Raw genomic sequence first — 23,943 nt, forward strand, 5'->3', positions numbered from 1 at the left:
TAGAAGGCCGGCAGCCTGGAGAGGTATCACAGAAGACTTCTCAAATAAAGGAGCTGCCTGTCATATTGGAGGTCTCAGAAGTGGCAAAGGAAAGCATGCACAAGTGTGTTCCACGCCGGACTACCTGAATCAAATAGGAGTCTCTGCAGGGTCCGGAGGTGGAGGACATGAACCCACGTATGCAAACACATCAGGCCCTGCCCTCCCTCCTCCAGGGGGAGATAGAGAACCCCTGCAGAGATCCAGTGCAGTCCTGGCCAGAAAAAATGCAGCATTAGCTGCTGGATATGAGCCAGGAAACCTGGGGATGGGACCAGGGTGTTGAGACAGTGCCAGAGCATGGACTGCCCAATTGGTTAAGCACCAGTGCTCTTCCACGGACAGAGAGGAACCAGAGGAGTCCTGTCCATCTCTGCTACCATTCAACCACGCTGAACTCTAAACCTTTCCTGTTCTCTGGCAGAGAGGGATGCATGGCAGAGAGAAAAACACCTAGCTAGAGCAGCGGACCCACGCTCCACTTGATGGCCTGAAGTATGGTTGGGAGGGAGCCCGCCTACCACCCAGCCCCTACCACTAGGCCAGAGCTCTTGATTGAGTTGACCCGGGCAGAGGAGGCCATCAAGGAGATGGCTTGGCAAGCCTCCACCCTTGCCAGGTCGCCCGGATCCTGGACCAAGAGGAGCATGTTGACAGCATACACCGACAGGATCAGACTCGTCTCTGGCTCATGAAGCACCAACTCCATAGACCTCTTGCGAAGGAGACAGAGGAAGGGCTCCAGGGCCAGACCGTACAGCTGGCCTGACAGCAGACAGCCATGACATACTCCTCGAAGCTGACCAGTGTGGTTAGGGTCCAGTTGAGCTTGACCAAGCACTCTGCGAAGGCGTACAGCACCTGGAGAAACCCCACAAAATGGGGCCCATGGTTCATCCGGTCGAACACCTTCTCCTGATCCAAGGACAGGAGGATGAACGACAAACCATCCCAAATCCCTAGCTCTAGAAGATCCCAGGTCAGGAAGAGGCTGTAACAGATGGTACATCCCTGGATGGTGTAGGTCTCGTCCGGAAGGACCACATCCACCAGCACAGACTTTAGTGTTAGGGAAATGGCTTTGGCAAAGATTTTATAGTCTATGCTGAGGAGCAAGATGGGACACCAATTCCTCAGATCGCGGAGGTCCCCCCTCTTAGGCAAGGCAAGCGTGGCTCGCCTGCACAATATAGGGAAGACTCCGCTCTCCAAGGACTGAGCACAAAAGCTAACAAGGTCCAGGCCGAAGATGTCCCAGAACACGTGGTAGAACTCCACGGTCAGTCCATCCATGCCCAGGGATTTACAGGTAGGCATGAGATGGAGGGCTTCCGAGAACTGGGCCAGAGAGAGGCACTGCTCTAGCTGGTCCCAATTGCCCATGCTGACCGTCGGGAGTTCGTTCCAGAGAACACTGTGGGCATTGGCTGGATCCGGGGAAAACAGAGAGGTATAGAAGGCATGAGCCCTCTTGCGCATCTTACCGGATCAGTGAGGGGGGGGGGTGCCATCCTATGCCAGAAGGCAGACAATGTGCTTTTTAGCACTCCTCTTTCTCCAGGGTGTAGAAGAAGAGGGAACCACAATCCATCTCCTTCAGGAGATGCAAGAATGAACAAAGGCACCCCGGGCCCAAAGGTCCTCGAAGGCCCGGAGTTCCTCCCGCTTCTCCTGGTATGCTCCACAGAGGGATGGATCTCCAGGGCCGGTGCCCAGCCACCTCTCTGGCTCAAAGACCTCCCATTCCAACTGCTCTATTGCCACATCCCTCCGCTGGCTGCCCCCCCGAGTGGAGTCATGGCAGAAGAGCCATGTGCGCACCTTCCCCACATCCCACCACTGCCGTGCCAAGGGACAGATGCACTGCCACCAGTGCCAGACCAGCCAGAACTCCCGGAAGGATGCTACAAAGCCTGCATCCTCCAGCAAGCTGTTACTGAAATGCCAGTAGGCCAGTCCTGGCCCCTCTGAGGAAAGAGAGCCCGTCATGGCCACAAATTGGTGGTCCGAGAATGGGGCCAGCCTAATGCTCCAGGAGTGGGCCCGGAAGAGATGATGACAAGAAAGATAAATGTGGTCCAACTAGGAGTGGAAAGACCGATGACCCACCACCACCCAGACATAGGTAAACACCGTGTCCCCGCCCAGGCGGAGGTCCCGCCAGATGTCCACCAGGGGGTGATGGCCTATTATCTCCCTGAGGACATCTGTGGTGGCTGGGCACTGCTCGGTCCCCATATGGTCCCGATCCTTGAGGTACAGTTGAAATTTCCACTCAGGACCAGGCACTCACAAGGATTCAAGGAAGACAGATGCCCGCTGATAGAAGCATAGCCTCTTTGGGCTGGACATCGGGGCATAGACGTTAACGAGATTTAATGTCAGACCCTCTGTCCAAACCCGGAGATGCAGCAGGTGACCAAGCATGATCTCAGCGGTCTCTAGTATCTAGGGCTGCAGGTTCGGGAACAATAGAGTAGCCATCCCAGCTTGACGGGCTTCCAGGTGGCTGAAATAAACTCTGTCCCCCCACTCCAGCTGCCATCTAGCCTCGGCAGCTGGAATCGTATGCGTCTCCTGCAGAACATGACAGAGTACCCCCCCCCCCCCCGAAGGAAGAGTGTACCTGGCATCTGTGGAGATCCAACCCATACCCCCAGGCTTTTAAAGTGGTAAGGATGAGCGCCAGCATCAAGAGGGCTGGGGAAGATCCTCGCCGGCAGGAGTGTCAGCGGCCCCGATTCGACCCCGCAGGAAACCATGACCGTATCCGAAAGTGAGTAGGGCGTCACGGAAGCTGCGGACCCGCTGGTAGTGCGTAGCCTCCCACCGCCCAGTCCCTTTACCCTCCCCCAAGAGGGCCCTTACCATTTGTAAGGCAAGATAGAAATCTCCCCAGCGCTGAAGGGCGAGAGCAACCTTGTTCTTGGAGCCACTAATGTCTTGCAAGAAAACATACATCTCGCCCTTCAGCACGTCTGGCTTCGGGCCCTCAAACGCCTTGGGGCAAGACCCCTCCGTGAGCCCCACAACCCATCAACACAGGGATGCAGGGCCTCTGGAGTTCCTGCTGGGAAGACAGTGGCAGAGGGAGAACAGCCCCAGATGGGCTGGGAGCAGGAGAAACGAAAACTGCCTCTCGCGGGCCAATATCTGGACTGAATATGGCAATCCTGGGGGCAGCAGCAACAAAATAAGGGGAGGAAAAGAGGTCAAGCAAAAGATCAGGAAAGGGAGGAAGGGGAGTAGTGGGAGGAAGTGGTGGGGTATTAGGGAAAAGACAAGGACAAGAGGAGCAGGAAGAGGGCTTGGAAGCTCAATTGGAAGGGGGACTGAACAGGGAGAAGAGTGCAGCAGGGGCTAGGAGAGGGAGCAGGGCAAGAAGCCTCAGCAGAGGAGGTGCCAGGATGTGGTGCCTCCTCACAGGGCAGTGAATCAATGGCAGCAGTAGGGATAGGTAACATCTCCCCAGCGCTGGGCTCCAGTGCCAGAAGGTGCAGCACCAGAGACCTCAGTGTCGGGGGTGATGAACAGTAACGGTAGCTCCTACCGACTGAGAACCTCCAGGGTTTTGATGGTCACAGCCAAAGTGTTGCTGATGGCCGAGCAGATGGTCGCACCCTTGGGCAACTCAGAGGCAGGGAGAAGGGATAGCAACGGGTCGGAGGGGGAAAGTAGAGGACAGTTGTTGTTGTCCTTCTACAGCATGGTAATCCCCCTCTGAGGCAACCAGGGTCAACCTCAAAGTCTCCATCTCCTAACAGAGGAAGGCGAGCCCGCTGCCCGCCACCAGAGGGTGATCTTTGTCGGTGTCAAGGTCAGCTGCTGCCCCCTCAGTGGAGGCGGGGACAGTGGGAGCCACCTCCATGGCTTCCCCTTCTTGTAGGGACCCTGGGAGGGAGGAGTTCACCTCTCCCGCAACCTCCGCGGTCACCTCAACTGCCCCACAGTGCTGTGAAATGTCCAGGGGCTGAGAGGGAGGGATGGCTCCAGAGTCCACTCCCATAGGTTGAGAGAGGTTGTCCTCCCCCTCAGTAGGTAGGGTAGAACGCCAGGCATACTTATGGCACCTCCTCATAGCAAGTTCCCAACCCTTGGAGTAAAAGGGCTGGGCCTGAATGGTGGAAGAGCCAGGGGACAAGAGCAGCAGTGGGAGGGTAAGAGAGGACGGGGACTGGGGAGCAAGGGAAAGGGACACCTCCCCGACATAGGTCATAAGAACGGCCATACTGGGTCAGACCAAAGGTCCATTGAGCCCAGTACCCTGTTTGCCAACAGTGGCCAGCACCGGGTGCCCCAGAGAGGGTGGACTGAAGACAACGATAAAGCGTTTTCTCCTGCCATCCCTCTCCAGCCTCTGACAAACAGAGGCCAGGGACACCAATTCATCCCCTAGCTAATTGCCTTTTATGGACCTAACCTCCATGAAATTATCTAGCTTCTCTTTAAACTCTGTTATAGTCCTAGCCTTCACAGCCTCCTCTAACAAGGAGTTCCACAGGTTGACAACACGCTGTGTGAAGAACAAATTTCTTTTATTAGTTTTAAACCTGCTACCCATTAACTTCACGTGGTGTCCTCTAGTTTTTCCTATTATGGGAACTAATAAATAACTTTTCTTTATTTGCCCTCTCCACACCACTCATGATTTTATAGACCTCTATCATATCCCCCTCAGTCTCCTCTTTTCTAAACTGAAAAGTCCCAGTCGCGTTAACCTCTTTTTATATGGGACCCGTTCCAAACCCCTAATCATTTTAGCTGACCTCTTCTGAACTCTTTACAAGGCCAAAATATCTTTTTTGAGGTGAGGAGACCACATCTGTACACAGTATTCAAGATGTGGGCGTACCATAGTTTTATACAGGGGCAGTAAGATATTCTGTGTCTTATTTTCTATTTCTTTCTTAATAATTCCTAACATCCTATTTGCCTTTTTGACCGCCACTGCACACTGTGTGGAATTTTTCAGAGAACTGTCCATGATAACTCCAAGATCTCTTTCCTGATCTGTCATAGCCAAATAAGCCCCCATCATACTGTATGTATAGTTGGGGTTATTTTTCCCAACGTGCATTTTACACTTATCCACATTAAACTTCATTTGTCATTTTGTTGCCCAATCACTCAGTTTGGTAAGATTTTTTTGGAGTTCCTCACAGTCTGCTTCTGTCTTGACGATCTTAAAAAGTTTGGTATCATCTGCAAACTTTACCACCTCACTGCTTACCCCTTTCTCCAGATCATTTATGAATAAGTTGAACAGCATTGGTCCCAGGACTGACCCTTACGGGACACCACTAGTTACTCCTCTCCATTCTGAAAATTTACCATTTATTCCTACCCTTTGTTTCCTGTCTTTAACCAGTTCTCAATCCAAGAAAGGACCTTCCCTCTTATCCCATGACAATGTAATTTACAAAAGAGCCTTTGGTGAGGGACCTTGTCAAAGGCTTTCTGAAAATCCAAGTATACTATATCTACTGGATCCCCCTTGTCTGCATGTTTGTTAACCTCTTCAAAGAACTCTGATAGATTAGTAAAACATGATTTCCCTTTACAGGAACCATGCTGACTTCTGTCCAACAAATTATATTCTTCTACGTGCCTGATAATTGTATTCTTTACTATTATTTCGACTAATTTGCCTGGGGCTGAAGTTAGACTTACCGGTCTGTAATTGCCAGGATCGCCTCTAGAGCCCTTTTAAAATATTGGTGTCACGTTAGCTACCTTCCAGTCATTAGGTACGGAAGCCGATTTAAAAGAAATGTTACAAACCACAGATAATAGTTCAGCAATTTCCCATCTGAGTTCTTTTCAAACCCTTGGATGAATGCCATCCGGTCCCGGTGATTTGTTAACATTAAGTTTTTCTATTCGTTCCAAAACTTCCTCTAATGACACTTCAATCAAGGACAGTTCCTCAGATTCGTCACCCAGAAAGGAGAGTGCAGATTTGGGAATCTCTCTAACATCCTCAGCCGTGAAGACTGAAGCAAAGAAATCATTTAGTTTCTCCGCAATAGCTTTACCGTCCTTGATTGCTCCTTTTATATCTCGATTGTCTGGGGAACCCACAGGTTTCTTAGCAGGCTTCCTGCTTCTAATGTACTTAAAAAACACTGTTATTTCTTTTTGAGTTTTTGGCTAGCTGTTCCTCAAAATCTTTTTTTGCTTTTCTTATTACATTTTTACACTTGATTTGACAGTGTTTATGTTCCTTTCTATTTATCTCACTAGGACTGGACTTCCACTTCTTAAAAGATACCTTTTTGTCCCTCACTGCTTCTTTTACATGGTGGTTAAGCCACAGTGACTCTTTTTTAGGTCTCTTACTATGTTTTTTAATTTGGGGTATACATTTAAGTTGGGCCTCTATTATGGTGTCTTTAAAAAGTTTCCATGCAGCTTGCAGGGATTTGGCACTAGTCATTGTGCCTTTTAATTTTGGCTGAACTAACCTCCTCATTTTTGTGTAATTCCCCTTTTTGAAATTAAATGCCAGGGTGCTGGACTGCTGAGGTGTTCTTCCCACCACAGGAATGTTAAATGTTATTATATTATGATCACTATTCCCAAGTGGTCCTGTAATGGTTATTTCCTGGACCTGATCCTGCACTCCACTCAGAACTAAGTCAAGAATTGCCTCTCCCCTTGTGGGTTCCTGTCCCAAGGTCCTGCCCAAGTCCCGCCGCTCTCTCCTCCGTGGGCCCGACCTTGCCACTTTTGGCAGTGGCAGCAGCACTTGCACACTTTTCTGGGCCCTGCAGAGCCCGAGCAGGATTGACCACGGTCACAACTGGAGGAGGGGCAACCCCAGGGTCCAGACCGTCAGGGCCAGCGGCAATGGTGGAGCCAGTGCCCTCCCAGGCGTTGGGGGTCCCGGGTGCCTCTCCAAACAGGGCTAGCCCCTTCAGATGTGCCCCGCTGCCCAACAGAGAAAACACCGGGCGTCCCCCATGGTATAGTACACCTGGTATCGGGCCCATTGATGGGGCACCAGAAGTGACCCTTCTAGGGCTTCTCCGCCACGTCCCGCTGACAGTAGTTGGATAGAAACCTGCCAGCAAAAGGAAAGGACGCGGCAGAGGGTAGGGTTTTGCAGCCTAGAGGAAGGGGACTCAGGACTGACAGACCTGACAGGACCCAGGGTGGAGAGGAAAGGTAGTAGGCCAGCATTGGGGAGGAAGGGAAGAACAGAGGACAAAACCACTCATATGCCCAGGTCCTCCAAAGGCTCGAGGGGAACATGGACTCCCCCCACTGCGGTGGCGGCCTTGGATGCCAGAAAGAATACCACCTTTCTGAACATCTTAGAGGCTGCCACCATGGCCACAGGCCCCACCACACTTGCCAACACCAGTACGTAGGTCTCCACGTGGGGCAAGGCCGCCACACGGAGACAACGGACCCCGTGCCTCTTTGTCAGGGTGGGAAAGGGGCCGCAGCCACCGGAAATGGAATTCTGGGAGGCAACTTTGGGGGTGGCAGGTGGGGGGATGGCAGCTACCTGAGTATACTCCCTGGGGGCTGGGATACCATCGCCCCCAGAGCTGGTGGAAGGAACAGGGGGAGCGGGAAGGAAGGGGGGCTGCGGCCTGCATGGGGGCAATGGCCAGGGAATGAGCCCTCACCTCAGGTTTTGCCTTCCAGGCGGGGCTCTTGCCCTTCTTGGTCCGCTGGCCCTTCCTACCCTTCAGGGGAGTTTCTTCAATGAGTACTAGAGGTGCCGTGGCAGGGGCAGTCGAGGCCCTGGAGTCCTCGTCCATGTCTGCCCCTTCCACCATAGTGACAGAGGGCCCGGCAACCTCAGAGGGTCTGTTGTTTTTAGGGAGAGGTGGGAAAGGTTTGGCAGGGGTGTCACCAGACAACCCCTCCATCATGGTCATGGGTCAGGAGGGAAGGACAAACAACCAATTAGGAGAGGACCGAATATGCCAGAGGAGGGAGCAGGAAGGGGAAGAAAGGAGGTTCACTGCTTCCCCCCCGCCCCCCCACTAGGCTGCAAGTGGGGTGGGAGGGCGATGATTCAGAAAAGAGAAGGGAAAAAGAGTAAGGTGTACAGCTTCCAGCACAGAATGGAAAGAGCGGCTCCTCCGGCTGCACTGGGGAGATGAGGGGTAAATTATTATTTAAAGAACATGGGGACAAGTGAAGCTGTGTGTGTGGTAATTAAAAGGCGGGGGAAGCTTTAGCGCCTAACAGAAGAATGGGGGTGGGGTATAGGCACACAAGAGGGTAGATGGGACAAGCAGCGGAGAAGGAAGGCAAGTAGTGAAGAGATGCCTCCTCAGCCTCAGGGAAAGTGGCAACTACAGGAATGGTGGAATTCAGGCTTGCAGAGGTGAAAAACCCCCAAAAGGAACAAAAATAGACTCCCAAGAAGATGGGAGATGGGAGGGGGGCCTCCCCCCCACCCGAAGGCAGGGCAACAGAGACTCTCCCCAACCCCTGTGCACCTTCAGCAACTAGCTGAGGCAACAGGGGGAAAGCTGCTTGCAAAAGGCAGGAGGAAAAAGGGGCCTGGCCCAAAATGTAAGGGTAGCCAGGGTCTGCCTGCCACAAAAACAGCAGCCCCGCCCCACCCACAGACATCCCCTCTCCAAAAGGAAGAAGAGCAGAGGAGTGCAGGAGAAAATACAGCACCCCAAAAGCAGGGAGCTACCGAGGCCTCATGGAAGGTTTACAAAAGCCTACAGAAGGCAGCCATACTGGAAGGTGAGTTAATACCTTCTGGTGTCTAAATTAGCCTCACCTGAGCACAGCCCAGCAGCCAGGATATTAAATAGAGGCCTAATTGGGAGGCAGCTTGCAGCTGGAGTTAATTAAGCACCTGCTGCCAATTAAGGCCTCCAGGTTCCCATAAAAGGATTCATCTCAGGCAACAGGAGGGAAGGGCTTTTTTTGGGGGGGGGGGGGGGGGATGACAGGACACAGCACAAAGGGAGCAGAGCAGAGCAAAGCAAGGAAATGGTGAACCCCAATGACTAGCCTGTGATGAGAATAACTTGGTAAGTGGGGACCCTTGCCTCTAGGGAAATCCCAGAGCAACAAAGGGGGCCCTGTGAGTCTCTGAGGTGCCCAAGTATCTGCCAAGAAGCACAGAACCCCAGGGAGCTACCAAGGGACTTTGTCACACACTATATGAGAAGTCACAGAAGGGGCATGTTGATACTGGCTGAGAGGCAGCATTCTGACTGTGCTGGTACTGTTATTGGGTTGGGACAAGTCTCACTGTACCTGTGCCTGAGGAGCTGGGACACTAGCACCCTGCTCCTTTTCACAAACTTGGCTGAGCGCTTTGAGCCTCTGAATGGAGTCTGGGTTTTTCTTAGTGGCAACCCTGGGCTGTGCTGCATGGGCAAGCTGCACGCTCTGCCAGTGTCACTGGCATCAGAGCTCCAGAAAGAGCTGCCCTCCATAACACTGTGGCACTAGCAGCAATTCATATGGCACTGCAGGAAGCAAAATTATCAATCACAGCAGCACCTGGGAATTCTGGTGTAAATCAGGACTCCATTGTGCTATCGGGATGCTCATATGGAGCTAAGCATCACCCCTCTGTAGTGTAGGTACCCTTCCCAGCCCTGAGAAACAAGGACACACCATAATAGCTATTAAAGAGAGAGGTGATCGCACACAGGGAGTAATGTTAGTTCGAACCAAGGGCTTTGGTTTGAACTACCACATCCCAGCTCCTGGTTTCAACCAGCTGTGATTCGAACTAGCACGTGGGCGTAATCATGTTAATGAAGCATGGACTATTTAAATCCCAGCTTCATTAGCAATTTTGGTCGCCTACATTTGCATCCCTATCTTAAGATAGGGAGCAAGTGTAGACTTACTCCATGGGACTTGAAGACTGGAGGCCCAAGTGTCGACCCTACGCTAGATCAGAGAGGATGAAGACTTCCTCGATAGAAGGCAGCATTTAATCCTGGAAGCACGGCAGGTGGAAGAGTCAAGAGGGCAGTACAGGACTAGAAAGAGAACTGGCAGCAGGTAATGTCTAGGAGGGGAAAAAGGCCAGCACAGGAATCCCCCAATGCTATAAAGGTAAGTACAGGCAGTCCCCGGGTTACATGGATCCGACTTACATCAGATCCCTTCTTACAAACTGTGTAAGGCAACCCCACACTAGCTGCTTCCCCCCAGCAGACCAGGGAGACGCGGAGCGGCTTTTCTCAGCAGACACCTCAGCTTGAGAATAAAGGACTGAGGGAAGTGAGGTATGGGAGAATAAAACTGAGCTCTGGAGAAATGTTTGGCTACAGTTTACCCTACAATATGTACCAGTTCCGACTTGCATACAAATTCAACTTAAGAACAAACCTACAGTCCCTATCTTGTACGTAACCCGGGGACTGCCTGTAATCACTTTCAGGCTCTTTGGTGGTGAATGCTTTGGAAGGGACCTCACAAGGAAGAAACAGGAAGGGAACACCATCTACTACAAGGCATGGGATGCATAGTCCTAAGGATGGGGGTTCCACAACCACCACCCCCATAAGATGATGACAGGTGGTGGTGGTTGGGGAGTCTCTTCTAAGAGGGACTGAGGTGTGCTGCTTACTGGGAGCTTGAATTCAGGATGTGACTAAGAGTCTTACAAAACTGATCAAGCCTTCAGATCATATCCCTTCCTGCTTCTCCACGTGGGAACTAATGATATGGCTAAGAATGACCTTGAGCGGGTTACTGCGGATTATGTAGCACTGAGAAGAAGGATCAGAGAATTCGGAGCGCAAGTGGTGTTCTCATCCATCCTCCCTGTTGAAGGGAAAGGACTGGGCAGGGATCTTCGAATTGAGAAAGTAAATGCATGGTTGCGCAAGTGGTGTCGGAGAGAAGGCTTTGGTTTCTTCGACCATGGGACTCTGTTCCGAGCACAAGCATTGTTAGGAAGAGATGGGATCCACCTAACAGAGGAAGAAGCATCTACGCAGGCAGGCTTGCAAACCTAGTGAGAAGGGCTTTAAACTAGGCTCATTGGGGGATGGTGACCAAAACCCTGAGGGGAGTGGGAAAGTCGGATACTGGGAAGGAATGCAAAGAGGAAAGAGCAACAGAGGACCCCTGATTCGAATGGAGAAGGTAAGGCAATCAACTGGTTATCTGAGGTGTTTGTACACCAATATGAGAAGCCTGGGCAACAAATAGGAAGAACTGGAGGTCCTGGCCCAGTCCAAGAAATGATTTAATTGGGATAACAGACTTGGTGGGATGACTCGCTTGACTGGAGCACTGCCATGGAAGGATATAAACTGTTCAGGAAGAGCAGGCAGGGGAGAAAAGGAGGAGGAATTGCATTATATGTAAGAGCACTATGATTGCTCAGAACTCCAGTATATAGAGGGGAAAAAAGCCTGTTGAGAGTCTATGGGTTAAGTTTAAAGGTGCAAACAATAGCAGTGATGTTGTGGTTGGGGTCTACTACAGGCCACCGAATCAGGTGGATGAGGTAGATGAGGCTTTCTTTGGACAACTGAGAGAAGCTTCCAGATCGCAGACCCTGGTTCCCATGGGGGACTTTAATCATCCTGACATCTGCTGGGAGACCAATACAGCAGTATACAGGCAATCCAGGAAGTTTTTGGAGAATGTTGGGGATAACTTCTTGGTACAAGTGCTGACGAATCCAACCAGGGGCCGTGCACAACTCGACCTTCTGCTCACAAACAGGGAGGAACTAATAGGGGAAGTAGAGGTGGGAGACAACCTGGGAAGCAGTGATCATGAGATGGTAGATTTCAGTATCCTGACCAAAGGAAGAAAAGAGTAGTAAAATACACACCTTGGACTTCAGAAAATCAGACTGACTGGCTCAGAGACCTGATGGGCAGAAATCCCCTGGGATGCTAACATGAAGGGGAAAGGAGTCCAGGAGAGCGGGCAATATTTTAAAGAAGCCTTATTGAAGGCACAGAAAGAAACCATCCCGATGGGTAGCAAGAGAAGCAAACATGGTAGGAGACCGGATTGGCTTACAGGGGAAATCCTTGGTGAACTTAAGCACAAAAAGGGAGCTTACAAAAACTGGAAACTTGGACAAATGACCAGGTAGGGGTATAAATGTAGAGCTCGAGAATGCCAGGGGCTTATCAGGAAGGCAAAAACACAATTGGAATTGTGACTGGCAAAGGATGTGAAGGATAACAAGAGAGGTTTCTACAGGCATGTTAGCAAGAAGGTGGTGATCGGACAAGGTGTGGGGTCCCTACTGGATGAAGGAGGTAATCTAGTGACATGATGTGAGGAAAGCTGAAGTACTCAATGCTTTCTTTGCTTCTGTATTCACGGACAAGGTCAGCTCCCAGACTAATGCACTAAGTGACGCAAGATGGGATGAAGATGGACAGCCCTTGGTGGGTAAAGAACAGGTTAGGAACTATTTAGAAAAACTAGACATACACAAATCCATGGGTCTGGACTTAATGTATCCGAGGGTACTGAGGGAGTTGGCAAATGTCATTGAGGAGGCTTTGGCCATTATCTTTGAAAAGTGGTGGAGGTCGGGAGAGATCCCGGATTATTGGAAAAAGGCAAATGTACTGCCCATCTTCAAAAGAGGGAAGAAGGACTATCCAGAGAAGTATAGGCGAGAATTACCTCGGTCCCTGGAAAAATTAAGGAATCCATTTTTAGGCACTTGAAAGAGGGGAAAGTGATCAGGAATAGTCAGCATGGATTCACAAAGAGCAAGTCGTGCCTGACCAACCTGATAAGCTTCTATGATGAGGTAACTGGCTCTGTAGACATGGGAAAGTCAGTGGATGTGATATACCTTGACTTTAGGAAGGCTTTTGATATGGTCTCCCACAATATTCTTGCCACCATGTTAAGGGAATGTGAATTGGATAAATGGACAGCAAGATGGATAGAAAACTGGCTAGAAGGTCGGGCCCAGGGGGTAGTGATCAACGGCTCAATGTCAGGATGGCGGTCAGTTACTAGCAGAGTGCACCAACGTTTGGTTCTAGGACAGGTTTTGTTCAACATCTTTATTAATGACCTGGATGAGGGGATGAATTGCACCTTCAGTAAGTTTGCAGATGATACTAAGCTAGGGGGAGAGGTAGACATGCTCGAGGGCAGAGATAGGGTCCAGAGTGACAGACAAATTGGAGGTATGAGCCACAAGAAATCTAATGACGTTCAACAAAGACAAGTGCAGAGTCCTGCACTTGGGACGGAAGAATCTGAAGCATTGTTACAGGCTGGGGACCAACCGGCTAAGTAGTAATTCTTCAGAAAAGGACCCGGGGATTATAGTGGATGAAAAGCTGGATGAGAGTCAACAATGTATCCTTGTAGCCAAGAAAGCTAATGGTGTATTAGGTTACATTAAGAGGAGCATTGTCAGCAGATCCAGAGATGTGATTATTCCCCTTTATTTGGCACTGGTGAGGCCACATCTGGAGTATTGTCTAGTTCTAGGCCCCCCACTGCAAAAAGGATGTGGACGCATTGGAGATGATCCAGCAGAGGGTAACCAAAATGATTAGGGAGCTGGAGCATATGACTTATGAGGAGAGGCTGAGGGAGTTGGCTCTGTTTAGTCTGCAGAAGCAAAGAGTGAGGGGGGATTTAACAGCTCCCTTCAGGAAGTGGAAGGCTGGTTTGAAAGAGGCTGGAGAAAGGATATTCTCAGTAGTGACGGATGGCAGAACAAGGAGCAATAGTCTCAAGTTGAGGTGGGAGAGGTCCAGGTTGAATATGAGGAAAAACTATTTCACCAGGAGGGTGGTGAAGCACTGGAATGGGTTACCTAGGGAAGTAGTGGAGTCTCCATCCCTAGAGGTTTTTAAGACTGGCCTGACAAAGCCCTGCCTAGGTTGATTTTAGCTAGGACTGGTCCTGCCCAGGGCAGGGGGCTGGACTTGATGACCTTCTGAGATCTCTTCCACCTCTATGGTTCTATGATTCTAAGGTCACACAGGCAGTCTGAGACAGGCAGAGAGCTGAACGCAGGTCACCTGAGCATGAAGCCAGACATTCACACAGGAAGCCAGACATTCACACAGGAAGCCAGACATTCACACAGGAAGAGGCAAGTGAGCCCCAGAGACAATGAAACTGAACTTTTGTAAGGAAACCCAGCCTGTGCCTGAAATGCAAGCAGAGCCCTGCTCACTTTTATCTACTATCGAGCCACTTCCCACAAAACACTTGCAGAGCATGAACTGCCTCATCCAACCTTCCTCAGCCCCAGCATCCAGCCCCTCCCACTGGCAAGAACCAGCATGTCAGAGATTAGCTACAGGTAGGGAAGGACTCTGGGACCTGCACCCTGCTTCCATTGGCTCAGCACACTGCCAACAAGGGGAACCTGCAGGCACTAAGAGCAGCCAGACCCAGAACTCTGGTACTTGCTGTTCCTGCCTGAGCCTTTCTACTCACACCTCCAGTCAAGGCATAAAATGGGCAAGACAGGAAGGAAGCGCACTGAGACCTTAACTGTGGGAAGAGCAGCATCATTCTCATCTCCCTGAACCTGCTTTCCCTGGGAGGGGACACGGAAGGGACAGTCTTTCACTGTTAAGATTACTGGGGCAGATACTCCTGACATTGGGGGCAGAGGCAATGAATTAACCTGAACCAAACCCAACCCAGCTGCTCCAGAGCCCACCTAGCTTCTGTTATCCAAGGGGACAGGAATCCTTACTCAGCCAGGTCACAGCCTCATAATTCTCCTGCATCACATCCCTGTAGAAGGCTCTCTGGCCCGGGTCCAGCAGAACCCATTCCTCCTCAGAGAAATACACAGCCACCTCCTGGAAGCTCACCGGCTCCGCCACGGCCATTTCCTGTCCCTGGCTCTGCAGGCTGGAGGCTGAGCTGGAGTCAGACATGGGTGTTCTGCAGCCTGGCAGGGGGAGAAGGGGAATTGGAGACAATTCAGAAGGGGCTTTAATCCTTTCCACACCCCAATTCTCCCCAGACTCTGTTCCTGGTGACATGTGCTAGACTCTGCCATTGTGGGCAAAAGCTTTAGTCTAGATATTCCATAAACAGCGCACACAAGTTAGATCCCAAATCCACATTCATTTCTCTCCGTATCTGGCTTGAGTTACAACATTACTGTGTCTGCAACAATGGGATCTAGTTATCAGCATCCAGTGTTTCTGATAAGCCACGTATTCATCTGCCTGGACATGGACATAGATTAAATGCAGGCTGCTGTATTTAAAACCTTTAGTCTTCATTAATGGATTTGCAGCACAAACTTTGCTCTCTCATCTGACAGAGACGTTATAAACCCTTTCCAAAACAGAGTCAGTGAAGTTAACACCACCATTCAGATGCTTATTATTAAACACATGCTGAGTGTTAGCAGGATGAGATCGTAAAATTCATGGATTCATGAGATCAGAAGATATCCTTAGTCATGCAGTCTGACCTCCTCAGTGTCACAAGCCATTACACTCAGTCCAGTTACCCAGGCACAAAGCTGTTTCCCCACAGTGTATTTTCTAGAAAGTCCCCCAGGGATCTGAAGACCTCAAAAGATGGAGAATCCACCAGGTCTTTGCTCATTTGTTTCAACAGCAAATTCTCTTCCCTATCAAACATTTGTGCTCCTTTTCTTGTCTGAAATAGTCTGGCTTCAGCTTTCACTTACATGGTTCAGTGGGAGCCAATCCACTCGACAGGGTGGGCAATTCATTTTGATAGGGGGCCAAATGGAATGTGGCTGAGAGCTGCACTCTTTCATGACATTAATGCAGGATCTGGGATGCGTGTTGGGAGGAGGACCCTTGGGGTAAGGGTTTGGGATGTAGGACAGATAGGGGCATGTAGGAGGCAGTTTGGGTGAAGGAGGCAGGCTGTGATCTAGGACACTGGATTAGCCAACTACTCATTAGATATTTAAAGTACTTTTAATTTAGAGAAGTGATTTAGTGGACAAATAAGGGGCTGTGGGTTTCTGATCACTGAGAGGTCTTGCAAATATAGCTGCAGGAGGAGGACAGAGTTTGGGTATGCAAAGCGGGGAGCAGGAGTGGGGAGCAGAGATGAGGAAGGGAAGGGAGAGGTTGGGCTATCAGAGGCAAACTCTGGACAGGAGACTTATCTGAGTGACTCCTGGCCACAGGCCAAGCACCTCAGGCAGGCAGGGAGCCTGCCCAACCCTCTCTCAGGCTGCAGGGCCATGTGGGTGTGTATAATTATGATCCAGAGGGGAGCTGGCACAGTGCTTTGTTTCTGGTCAGAAACCGGCCAATGAGATTGTCCTGGGGGTGGCAGCAGCGCCTAAAGCCTTCCCCGCTCCCCTCCGGGCTCACAGTCACTTTCTGAGTGGCTTTCAGATGGGGAGTGGTATTCGTGGGTTGGTTCCGATGGTTTGGTGGGGTGGATCCGACCCATGGGCTGTATTTTGCGCAGGCCTGCACTAGACTTAACAGCCCTTGGGGATCCACCAGTTTCTTGCATTGAACAAACTGATACCATGGAAGCCAGTCAGCTCTCAGCCTTTCGGCCTATTTATTGTTTGAAGCCAACCCCATATTGAAACTGACTGAGCAGTGAAATCTGAGCTGAAAGGTGCTGTCCTTTGTGTGCTTTAAATGTACCCTTTTAGCATCACAAACCCATAGACCAGTGTTTCTCCAAGTGTCCACAGGTCTCCATGCAGTGCCTCTGGGTCTCCTCACTGATCAATGGCTGAGATTTAGGGCTGTGTGCACCGTGGTTGCTGGGTTTGGTTGGTAACTTTAATGACAATCTCATGAAGATGTTTTCACAGGAATTTCTCATCATTTAAAGACTTTGCACCTGCAAACTCACCTTGTCTGAAAGCTCCCAGGGATTTTCCTCTTGCTCTCTCCAGTGCAGAGGGCAGAGTGTCTGGTGGGGAAGGGATAAGAGAGGTGAGATTCCAGGCTCTCCTATTTATAACAATGTCCCCACGCTGAACTCTGCATTTCACTTGTATCAGAGACCAGACAGACACACAGAGTCAGGTATTTAGTATGAAAGAGTCTGAAATTGTCATTTCCTTTCTAACTTGGGCACCTCCCAGCAACGGAGCCAACATCCCAGCAATGGAGCCAATATCCCTGCAGCCTCACTCCCATCCCAGGAGAGACAAGCTGTAAATGAGATTTACTCTTCCCTCCTCACCCCCTCCCTCTTGGCTTCTCATTCCCTTTGTAGGGGCAAACTGAGGCAGTCCATGGTATCTTGCTGAGAACTGCCATTCAAATCCTAAATTCAAGGCCTGAGAATTTACTGCATAAGCAGTTAACTTGACCCTGGTCGCCCTGGCTACCACATTACAAGAAGGCCTCACTCTGATAAGGCCCAGACTGATGCCTAAAGCTGCACAGGAATTATTTTCACTGTCTTCTTTATTCCTTAAAAATAAGCTTAGATCCCAAATATCACCCCCGCAGTAGACGTATTATATTTCCAGCCGACAGAGTTGCCATCCAACGGGCCTTTGTTTATATTGGCTCATTTAGCATGTTAGGAATAACTACTTCTATTATTGATAACATGTTTAATTGGCAATGGGCGGAGATACTGAATAACCTTGTAGTTTATTAGCTTACGTGCTCATTATGTTTCTGCCACTAGACGTATCAAATCACTTCCCCTCTGTCCATCTGCTGCCTATATAATCTAATGCATATTTTGATTGTTAGTGCTAACCAGGTTAACCCTTAGGTGGTACTCTACCAGCGCTGATGTACAATAAATCCTCTGCTTTTTTTCACCTGCACCCAATATGTCCGGAATTATTCCCTACACACTTATTGCTTCTTATCATAACCTGGAGCTGTGGTGGTGAGACACGTGGCCATCACAGTAACTTTAGCCATTTTGATCTCAGAATGGGAGGTTCAGAGTTTGCAAACCCCTGGCAAGCAGTTGGTTCTGTTCGCTCAGTGCCTCTAAGGACAGCAGAGTGATGGGGCCGTCATTCTCTGTGTGTGAATTGAGGCAGGGGGAGGTTGGCTTCAGAGGCCAGATTCAATAGTCTCAGATACTTGAACTGCTTTCCCCTCATCCATCCCTTCCAGGTACCTTTGAACTCCCTCAGAGTCTCCGACAGAGCAATCGTTTTCTGGGAGAAACCTCTGACTTGTTCTTCTAGTTCAGGGGAAATCTCTTCCGGCAGCTGGAATTGCCCCATCTCACACCTGGACAGAAATAATTCAATGTGATTGTATGTCGTTTACTGCTGGTACGTTCTGGCTAGTAAGTCTCAGCTCTAACAGGCCTGGTATTAGAATTCCTCCAATTCTCCCAGCCTGAGAACAGGGAAACACATCCCATAGCCATGCAACCTTCCCCTCAAAGATCCCATTTCTGTTCTTCACTTCTGGCCCGGGGGAGACTGGCTGGGGGAGTAAAGGGGAATAGAGTCTCCATGACCAACTCACTCCTTAGCCTCCAGACACTACGGGACAGGAGGTTCCCACATGAAGGGCTGAAGGAATCTGTTCACTAGGGACTAGACTGAGACACCAGCTCCCCTCTCCCCAGCTCCTTCCACACAGGTCTCCAAACAGCCCTCGGGAGGGACAGACTCTTAGTTCCTGCTGCCCTGGGCTGAATGTGCCCAGTGCCCAGCAGTGACAGGCTCATGTTCCACCCCACAGTCCTGAGGCAGCCAGTCCCCAGGGAGGTGAGAGCTCTAGGAAACACTTGAGGTCAGACTCTGCCCTGAATGGGGAATTCCAGAGTCTAAAGTGCGAGGATGAGACCCTCAGAATTAAATGAGTCTGAGATGTTAGACATGAATATCTGGCTGTAGAGCTCTGGGGAGATGGGGTGCTAACATCCGCTCCAAGCCCTTTCCCTGCTCCATGAAGTGTGAGGGGAGTGAGAGCCACATACCTGCTCAGGGTGCTTCTGATGTCCTAGAAAAGAAGACACAGAAAAGAATCTCAGCCCCATTGGACACACAGGGGATCTTAGGGAAGGGATTTATAGACCTGGGAAGAGAGGCCCTGCCCTGGCCCCAGGAACATGGATCCCCTGAGCAACTGGGGCTTTGCCATCTCTAATAGATCTGTGCCTGTAACTCTACAAAGCACAAGAGTCATTCACATGGCAGCAATGCACAAGGTGTTACACTGAGATCTGGACAGCTGGGCTCCAGCACTTGTGATTCAGGAGCCTCCCTTCCCTACATGAGGAGCTGGGATGTTTGTCCCTCAGTCTCACCTGCAGGAATTCACTTGCTGGCTTCTGACACTTCCCCTCCAGCTCACCGATCAACTCACTGAGACAGGAAGTCTGCACAGAGAGTTTCCTGACAGTGTCAGTCTGGAGCCTTCCAATCTCCTTGTCCAGCTTCTCCAGCTGGGCCAGCAGGAGTTGTTCTTGTTCCTCCAGGAACTGCCGCAGCTGCTGAAACTCAGCCACAATCATCTGCCTCTCAGCTTGGGTCCATTTCTGTATGAAAACAGGGAAAGGCCTGGTCAGGGGCATGGGTGGAGCCCAGAGCCCTTTCACGGGGGAGTGCGCAGCAGGAAGAATTTATTGGAAAACCCTACAATTTGTAACAAAGTAGAGTCAAATGTGATTACTAGCTAGAGGCATCTCTTTTGGCCCATGTCCCTCTGAAAGGGATGTTCCCATTCAGAACCAGAGCAGCAGGAGGCAGGACTCAGCACCAGCCTGATAGAGATACCCACGGAGGAAAAAGAAGCAAACATGTTAATGAACCAAGTGAGCAGACAGTCCTTCAAGGGGACATTCAGCTCACTTGGGGAGCATGTCTGGGAAAACCACAACGGTTGGACATTAACTCATGCACTGACACGGATGCTCAGGGCCTGGCTTTTCCCTTCTGCTGTTGTTTTCCTTCTCAGTAGCTTTTCTCTCTCCTCCCTCAGTTTTCAAATGGGCCTCCAATTTTTCCTGAAGAAATAGAAATCAGCATGAGGGCAAACCCCATCAGATGTTGGGAGCCCCTTTGTCTGCCTTTAAGAGAGTCCCAATTTTGTGAAGCTCTGCTCGTCCAGCAGGGACTCAGCCCTGAACGTGGCTTTGTCCATAGAAAGAGACATAGGAGGAGACTGCGGATGCAGCAGGACACCTGCAAGGGTGGTGGCACAAGGATGCAGATGGTTAACAACACTCATGTAACCCAGCGTTTCTCAAACTGTGGGTCGCGACCAACTTACGGGGGGAGTCGCAGCTGGATCCGATTTTTTGTTTGTTTGGTTGGTTGGTTGTTTTTTTTTCCATTTGTGTCTTCCCGGCATCTCCACACACTGCCCAGTCAATTTTCCCCTGCCACATCTGGCGGGGGAGTGAGGAGTACCACAGAATCTAGTGAAGACGAGGAGGGGGAGAAGGGGGCAGTTGCCTGGTGCTGGGCTGGGTAGCACCTGACCAGCAGAGACCAGCAGCTTGCCACATGATGCTTTCCCTGCAAGCTGCTAGCTGAGGCAGCGGGCCAGCGGCAGAAGCAGACGCTTTTAAAAGTAAGATTCTTTCTCCATGCCTGGCTCTACGAGGGGAGGGGGGGAGATTTGATTGGAGCGCAGCTCCAGACACTGAGGATACCTGCCTCAGGGGGAGGAGGGAGTGCACTGGGATGGGAGGGTGCTGGGGGGGCTTGGCTCAGGGGAGGGGTGGGTGCAGTCACAAACTGGTGCAATTTTTGCTTAACAACTTTGGCTCCCACCCCCCCCAACTTTTTTTTTAGTGGGTCACGGTATCACAAGGTTTGAGAACCCCTGATGTAACGGATTACAATTTTACAAGTGACAGTATTTTTTAACCTGCTGCCAGGCAGAGCTGGTAGAAGAAATGGGCTCTCCTGAGTCCAGGGATCTCTCGTGAGGTCTGCCAGGGTGACCACAAGAACTGCTGCTGGCCAATGGGAACTCCAAGCAGCTGCAGACTGATGTTAGTTGCCAGAGGCAAGCGGGTACTGCTGGGGCAGTGGGAAGTTTAACCAGTAACTGGCACTGATAAACATTAGCAGTTAACCAGTTTCAACTCTTGCTACAATCCAACTGAATCCTAGTTGTATTTGGCATGGACCTGCACTTCCTGAAGCCCTGCTATGGGCCCCACACAGCATCCAGCCCAGCAACCTCATCTACTGCCAGTTCATGCATCGGAGTTTAACCCCCAGAAGTTCAGCATCCCAGTGGGAAACCTCTTCTCCCTGCTGGGCCTAAGGTTTTATCAAGGCATCTTTCTCTCTTAAAGGGCCACACTTCATCACTGTTCAGTGATGCTGAGGGACAGGGAGCAGTGTACAGGCAGTCCCCGGGTTACGTACAAGATAGGGACTGTAGGTTTGTTCTTAAGTTGAATTTGTATGTAAGTCGGAACTGGTACATATTGTAGGGGAAACTCTAGCCAAACATTTTTTTTTAAGTTTTGGATAGCATAGGGAAAGGTTAACTCCCCTCTAATGTTTGTTTTGCTGTCTGTTCCCCTGTTCAGAAGATTTCACATCTATTTCTGTCCCTGTGACAAACTCAGGACTAAAGGAGTAACTCATCAAATACCAAACAGCTCTGCACCATGCTTTGAGCTAATAGCTTTATTTCCACACACCACCCAGGGTTCTAGGAGGAGGGTCCTTTTTTTGCTAACACAATGAGGCCAGCACTTTGTTTGTTTTGGTGGAGTCTTTGTTTGCCCAGGGAGCCCAGCATGTATAGGGGGAGGAGGGGCGGAGAGGCTGCTTTTGTCTGCTGTTCGGCAGCCTGTTGCTCAGGGGAGGGGGCAGCCTGTTGCTGGCAGGAGGGGAGGGGGGAGGCGTACAGGATGCGAGGCCTGGGGGGGGGCAGCGGGCGTGGGGAGGCACTTTTCCTCTGCCCGGCAGCTCTGCGGGATCCCTGTCCCTGTGGCCAGCTGCTGCAGGCAGAGGCCAGTTGGAGCAGGCCGAAGAGGAGGAGAAGGTGGATTCTAGGACCCAGGTGAGCGAGCCCCGGGGACGCTGCTGCGCTCCGGAGCCCAGCATGTATAGAGGGGAGGAGGAGCAGAGAGGCTGCTTTTGTCTGTTCGGCAGCCTGTTGCTCAGGGGAGGGGGCAGCCGGTTGCTGGCAGGGGGGTGGGGGGGGGCAGCGGGCATGGGGAGGCACTTTTCCTCTGCCCGGCAGCTCTGCGGGACCCCAGTCGGAGCCGGCCCGAGGAGGAGGAGAATCCTAGGACCCAGGTGAGCGAGCCCCGGGAATGCTGCTGCGCATGTGCGGGAGTTGCCTCACCCCGTTCGTTCGTATCTAGGGATCCGACGTAAGTCGGATCCACGTAGGTCGGGGACTGCCTGTAGTCTAACAGTTGAACAAGGGTTCAGGACTGAACCCTATCCCTGATGTGTTTAGTGACTATGAGCAACTTGCTGCCCCACCTTCCTTTCCCACAGTTTGTCTAACTGGACTGACACCTGCTCAGAGCAGGGACTTTCCCATGCTGGTTATTGTGCAGGGCCCAGATTCCATTATGGATCTATAAGGCAAATGACAGATTATTGTTCCTGTTCATCCAATCAGTAATAGCTTGTTACCTCCTCTTCTCTAGTCCCAAGGCAGCTCACTGACAGAGTGGCCTGTAGCTCCTGCAATCTAAACTGCTCTGATTGTTAACACTTTACCTTGTACAAGTACCCCTCCTGCCACCAGTGAGGGCTGGGTTTCAGGATTTAGAGCCTCAGAGAAACATTTCCCACATCAGGTATTTGACATAAGTTGCCACAAAGCCAGAGCATTTACTTTTTACAGCATCTCTTGTACCATGAAGGCTTTAAGGAGCCATGTCACACCTGTGCCCAGTAACAGTCAGTGAAATTAGCCTGTAATTAAAACCCAATGTTATTTCCCATCACACTGGACAGCAGCTTTGTACCTTGTACTCCTGAGCAGCTTCCTGTATGGGCACCACGTGAGTTGGGGATCTGTCACACACCACACAGATGGGAGCTTGCTCCTCTTTGCAGAACAGCTTTGGAGCCTCCTGGTGCTCCCCACACACTCTGCCCCATGTTGCTCTCTTTGCTGCCTGGAAACTCAGCGGCTTGGCTAGTTCCACCACGTTTGCCAGCTGCCGGTTGGGCCGGAGGGGTCCCTGCTGCTCAGTGTCTCTGCCCTGAGGGCTGAGGGGGGCCTGGCAGGAATTGTGCCCACACTCCAGAGTGACAGGGGCTGTGAAATCCTCCAGACAGACGGGACGCGGCGCTTCCTCCCGGACACTTTCCACGGGGCTCTCTGCAGCCATGGCTGCCTCTGGGCTGGGAACCGGGGCCGGGTCACTTCCTGGAGCTCAGCAGTGTAGGGGCAGGTCTGGGAAGCGGGGGTCTGAGGCACCAGCACTGAGGATACAAAAAAAAATCAAAATTTAAAACCAGAAAAAATCCCCCAAAGCTTCGCTCACCCGCCAGGGCCTCCCCTGGGCCCCTCAGCCCCCTGCCCCCCCCCCCGTCTCTGCGCCCCTCAGGCCAGGGCCCCTCCTCACCCTGTGTTCAACCCCTCCCCCGTCTCTGCGCCCCTCATGCCAGGGCCCCTCCTCACCCTGTGTTCAACCCCTCCCCCGTCTCTGCGCCCTTCATGCCAGGGCCCCTCCTCACCCTGTGTTCAACCCCCCCCCCGTCTCTGCGCCCTTCATGCCAGGGCCCCTCCTCACCCTGTGTTCAACCCCCCCCCCCGTCTCTGCGCCCTTCATGCCAGGGCCCCTCCTCACCCTGTGTTCAACCCCCCCCCCCCCCCCGTCTCTGCGCCCCTCATGCCAGGGCCCCTCCTCACCCTGTGTTCAACCCCCCCCCCCCCCCCCCCCCCCGTCTCTGCGCCCTTCATGCCAGGGCCCCTCCTCACCCTGTGTTCAACCCCCCCCCCGTCTCTGCGCCCTTCATGCCAGGGCCCCTCCTCACCCTGTGTTCAACCCCCCCCCCCGTCTCTGCGCCCTTCATGCCAGGGCCCCTCCTCACCC

General features: G+C 51.4%; 1 protein-coding gene across 1 annotated transcript in view; it reads right to left on the bottom strand.

Annotated features, from left to right (window-relative positions):
- Nucleotides 1–23,943, bottom strand: part of LOC149522631 (uncharacterized) — a 37,392-nt gene that overhangs the window by 7,449 nt on the left and 6,000 nt on the right. Inside the window, exons 2-7 of the mRNA XM_089771001.1 lie at nt 22,867–23,329; nt 19,219–19,449; nt 18,889–18,911; nt 18,073–18,188; nt 16,831–16,890; nt 14,708–14,908 (exon numbers count right to left, since the gene is read on the bottom strand). Coding sequence (XP_089627127.1) covers nt 14,708–14,908; nt 16,831–16,890; nt 18,073–18,188; nt 18,889–18,911; nt 19,219–19,449; nt 22,867–23,235 — 1,000 coding nt within the window. The 5' untranslated portion in view covers nt 23,236–23,329. The remainder of the gene's footprint in view (nt 1–14,707; nt 14,909–16,830; nt 16,891–18,072; nt 18,189–18,888; nt 18,912–19,218; nt 19,450–22,866; nt 23,330–23,943) is intronic.

This window comes from Pelodiscus sinensis, chromosome 19, assembly GCF_052426305.1.
Source record: "Pelodiscus sinensis isolate ZL-2025 chromosome 19, ASM5242630v1, whole genome shotgun sequence".
Lineage (NCBI taxonomy): Eukaryota > Metazoa > Chordata > Testudines > Trionychidae > Pelodiscus > Pelodiscus sinensis.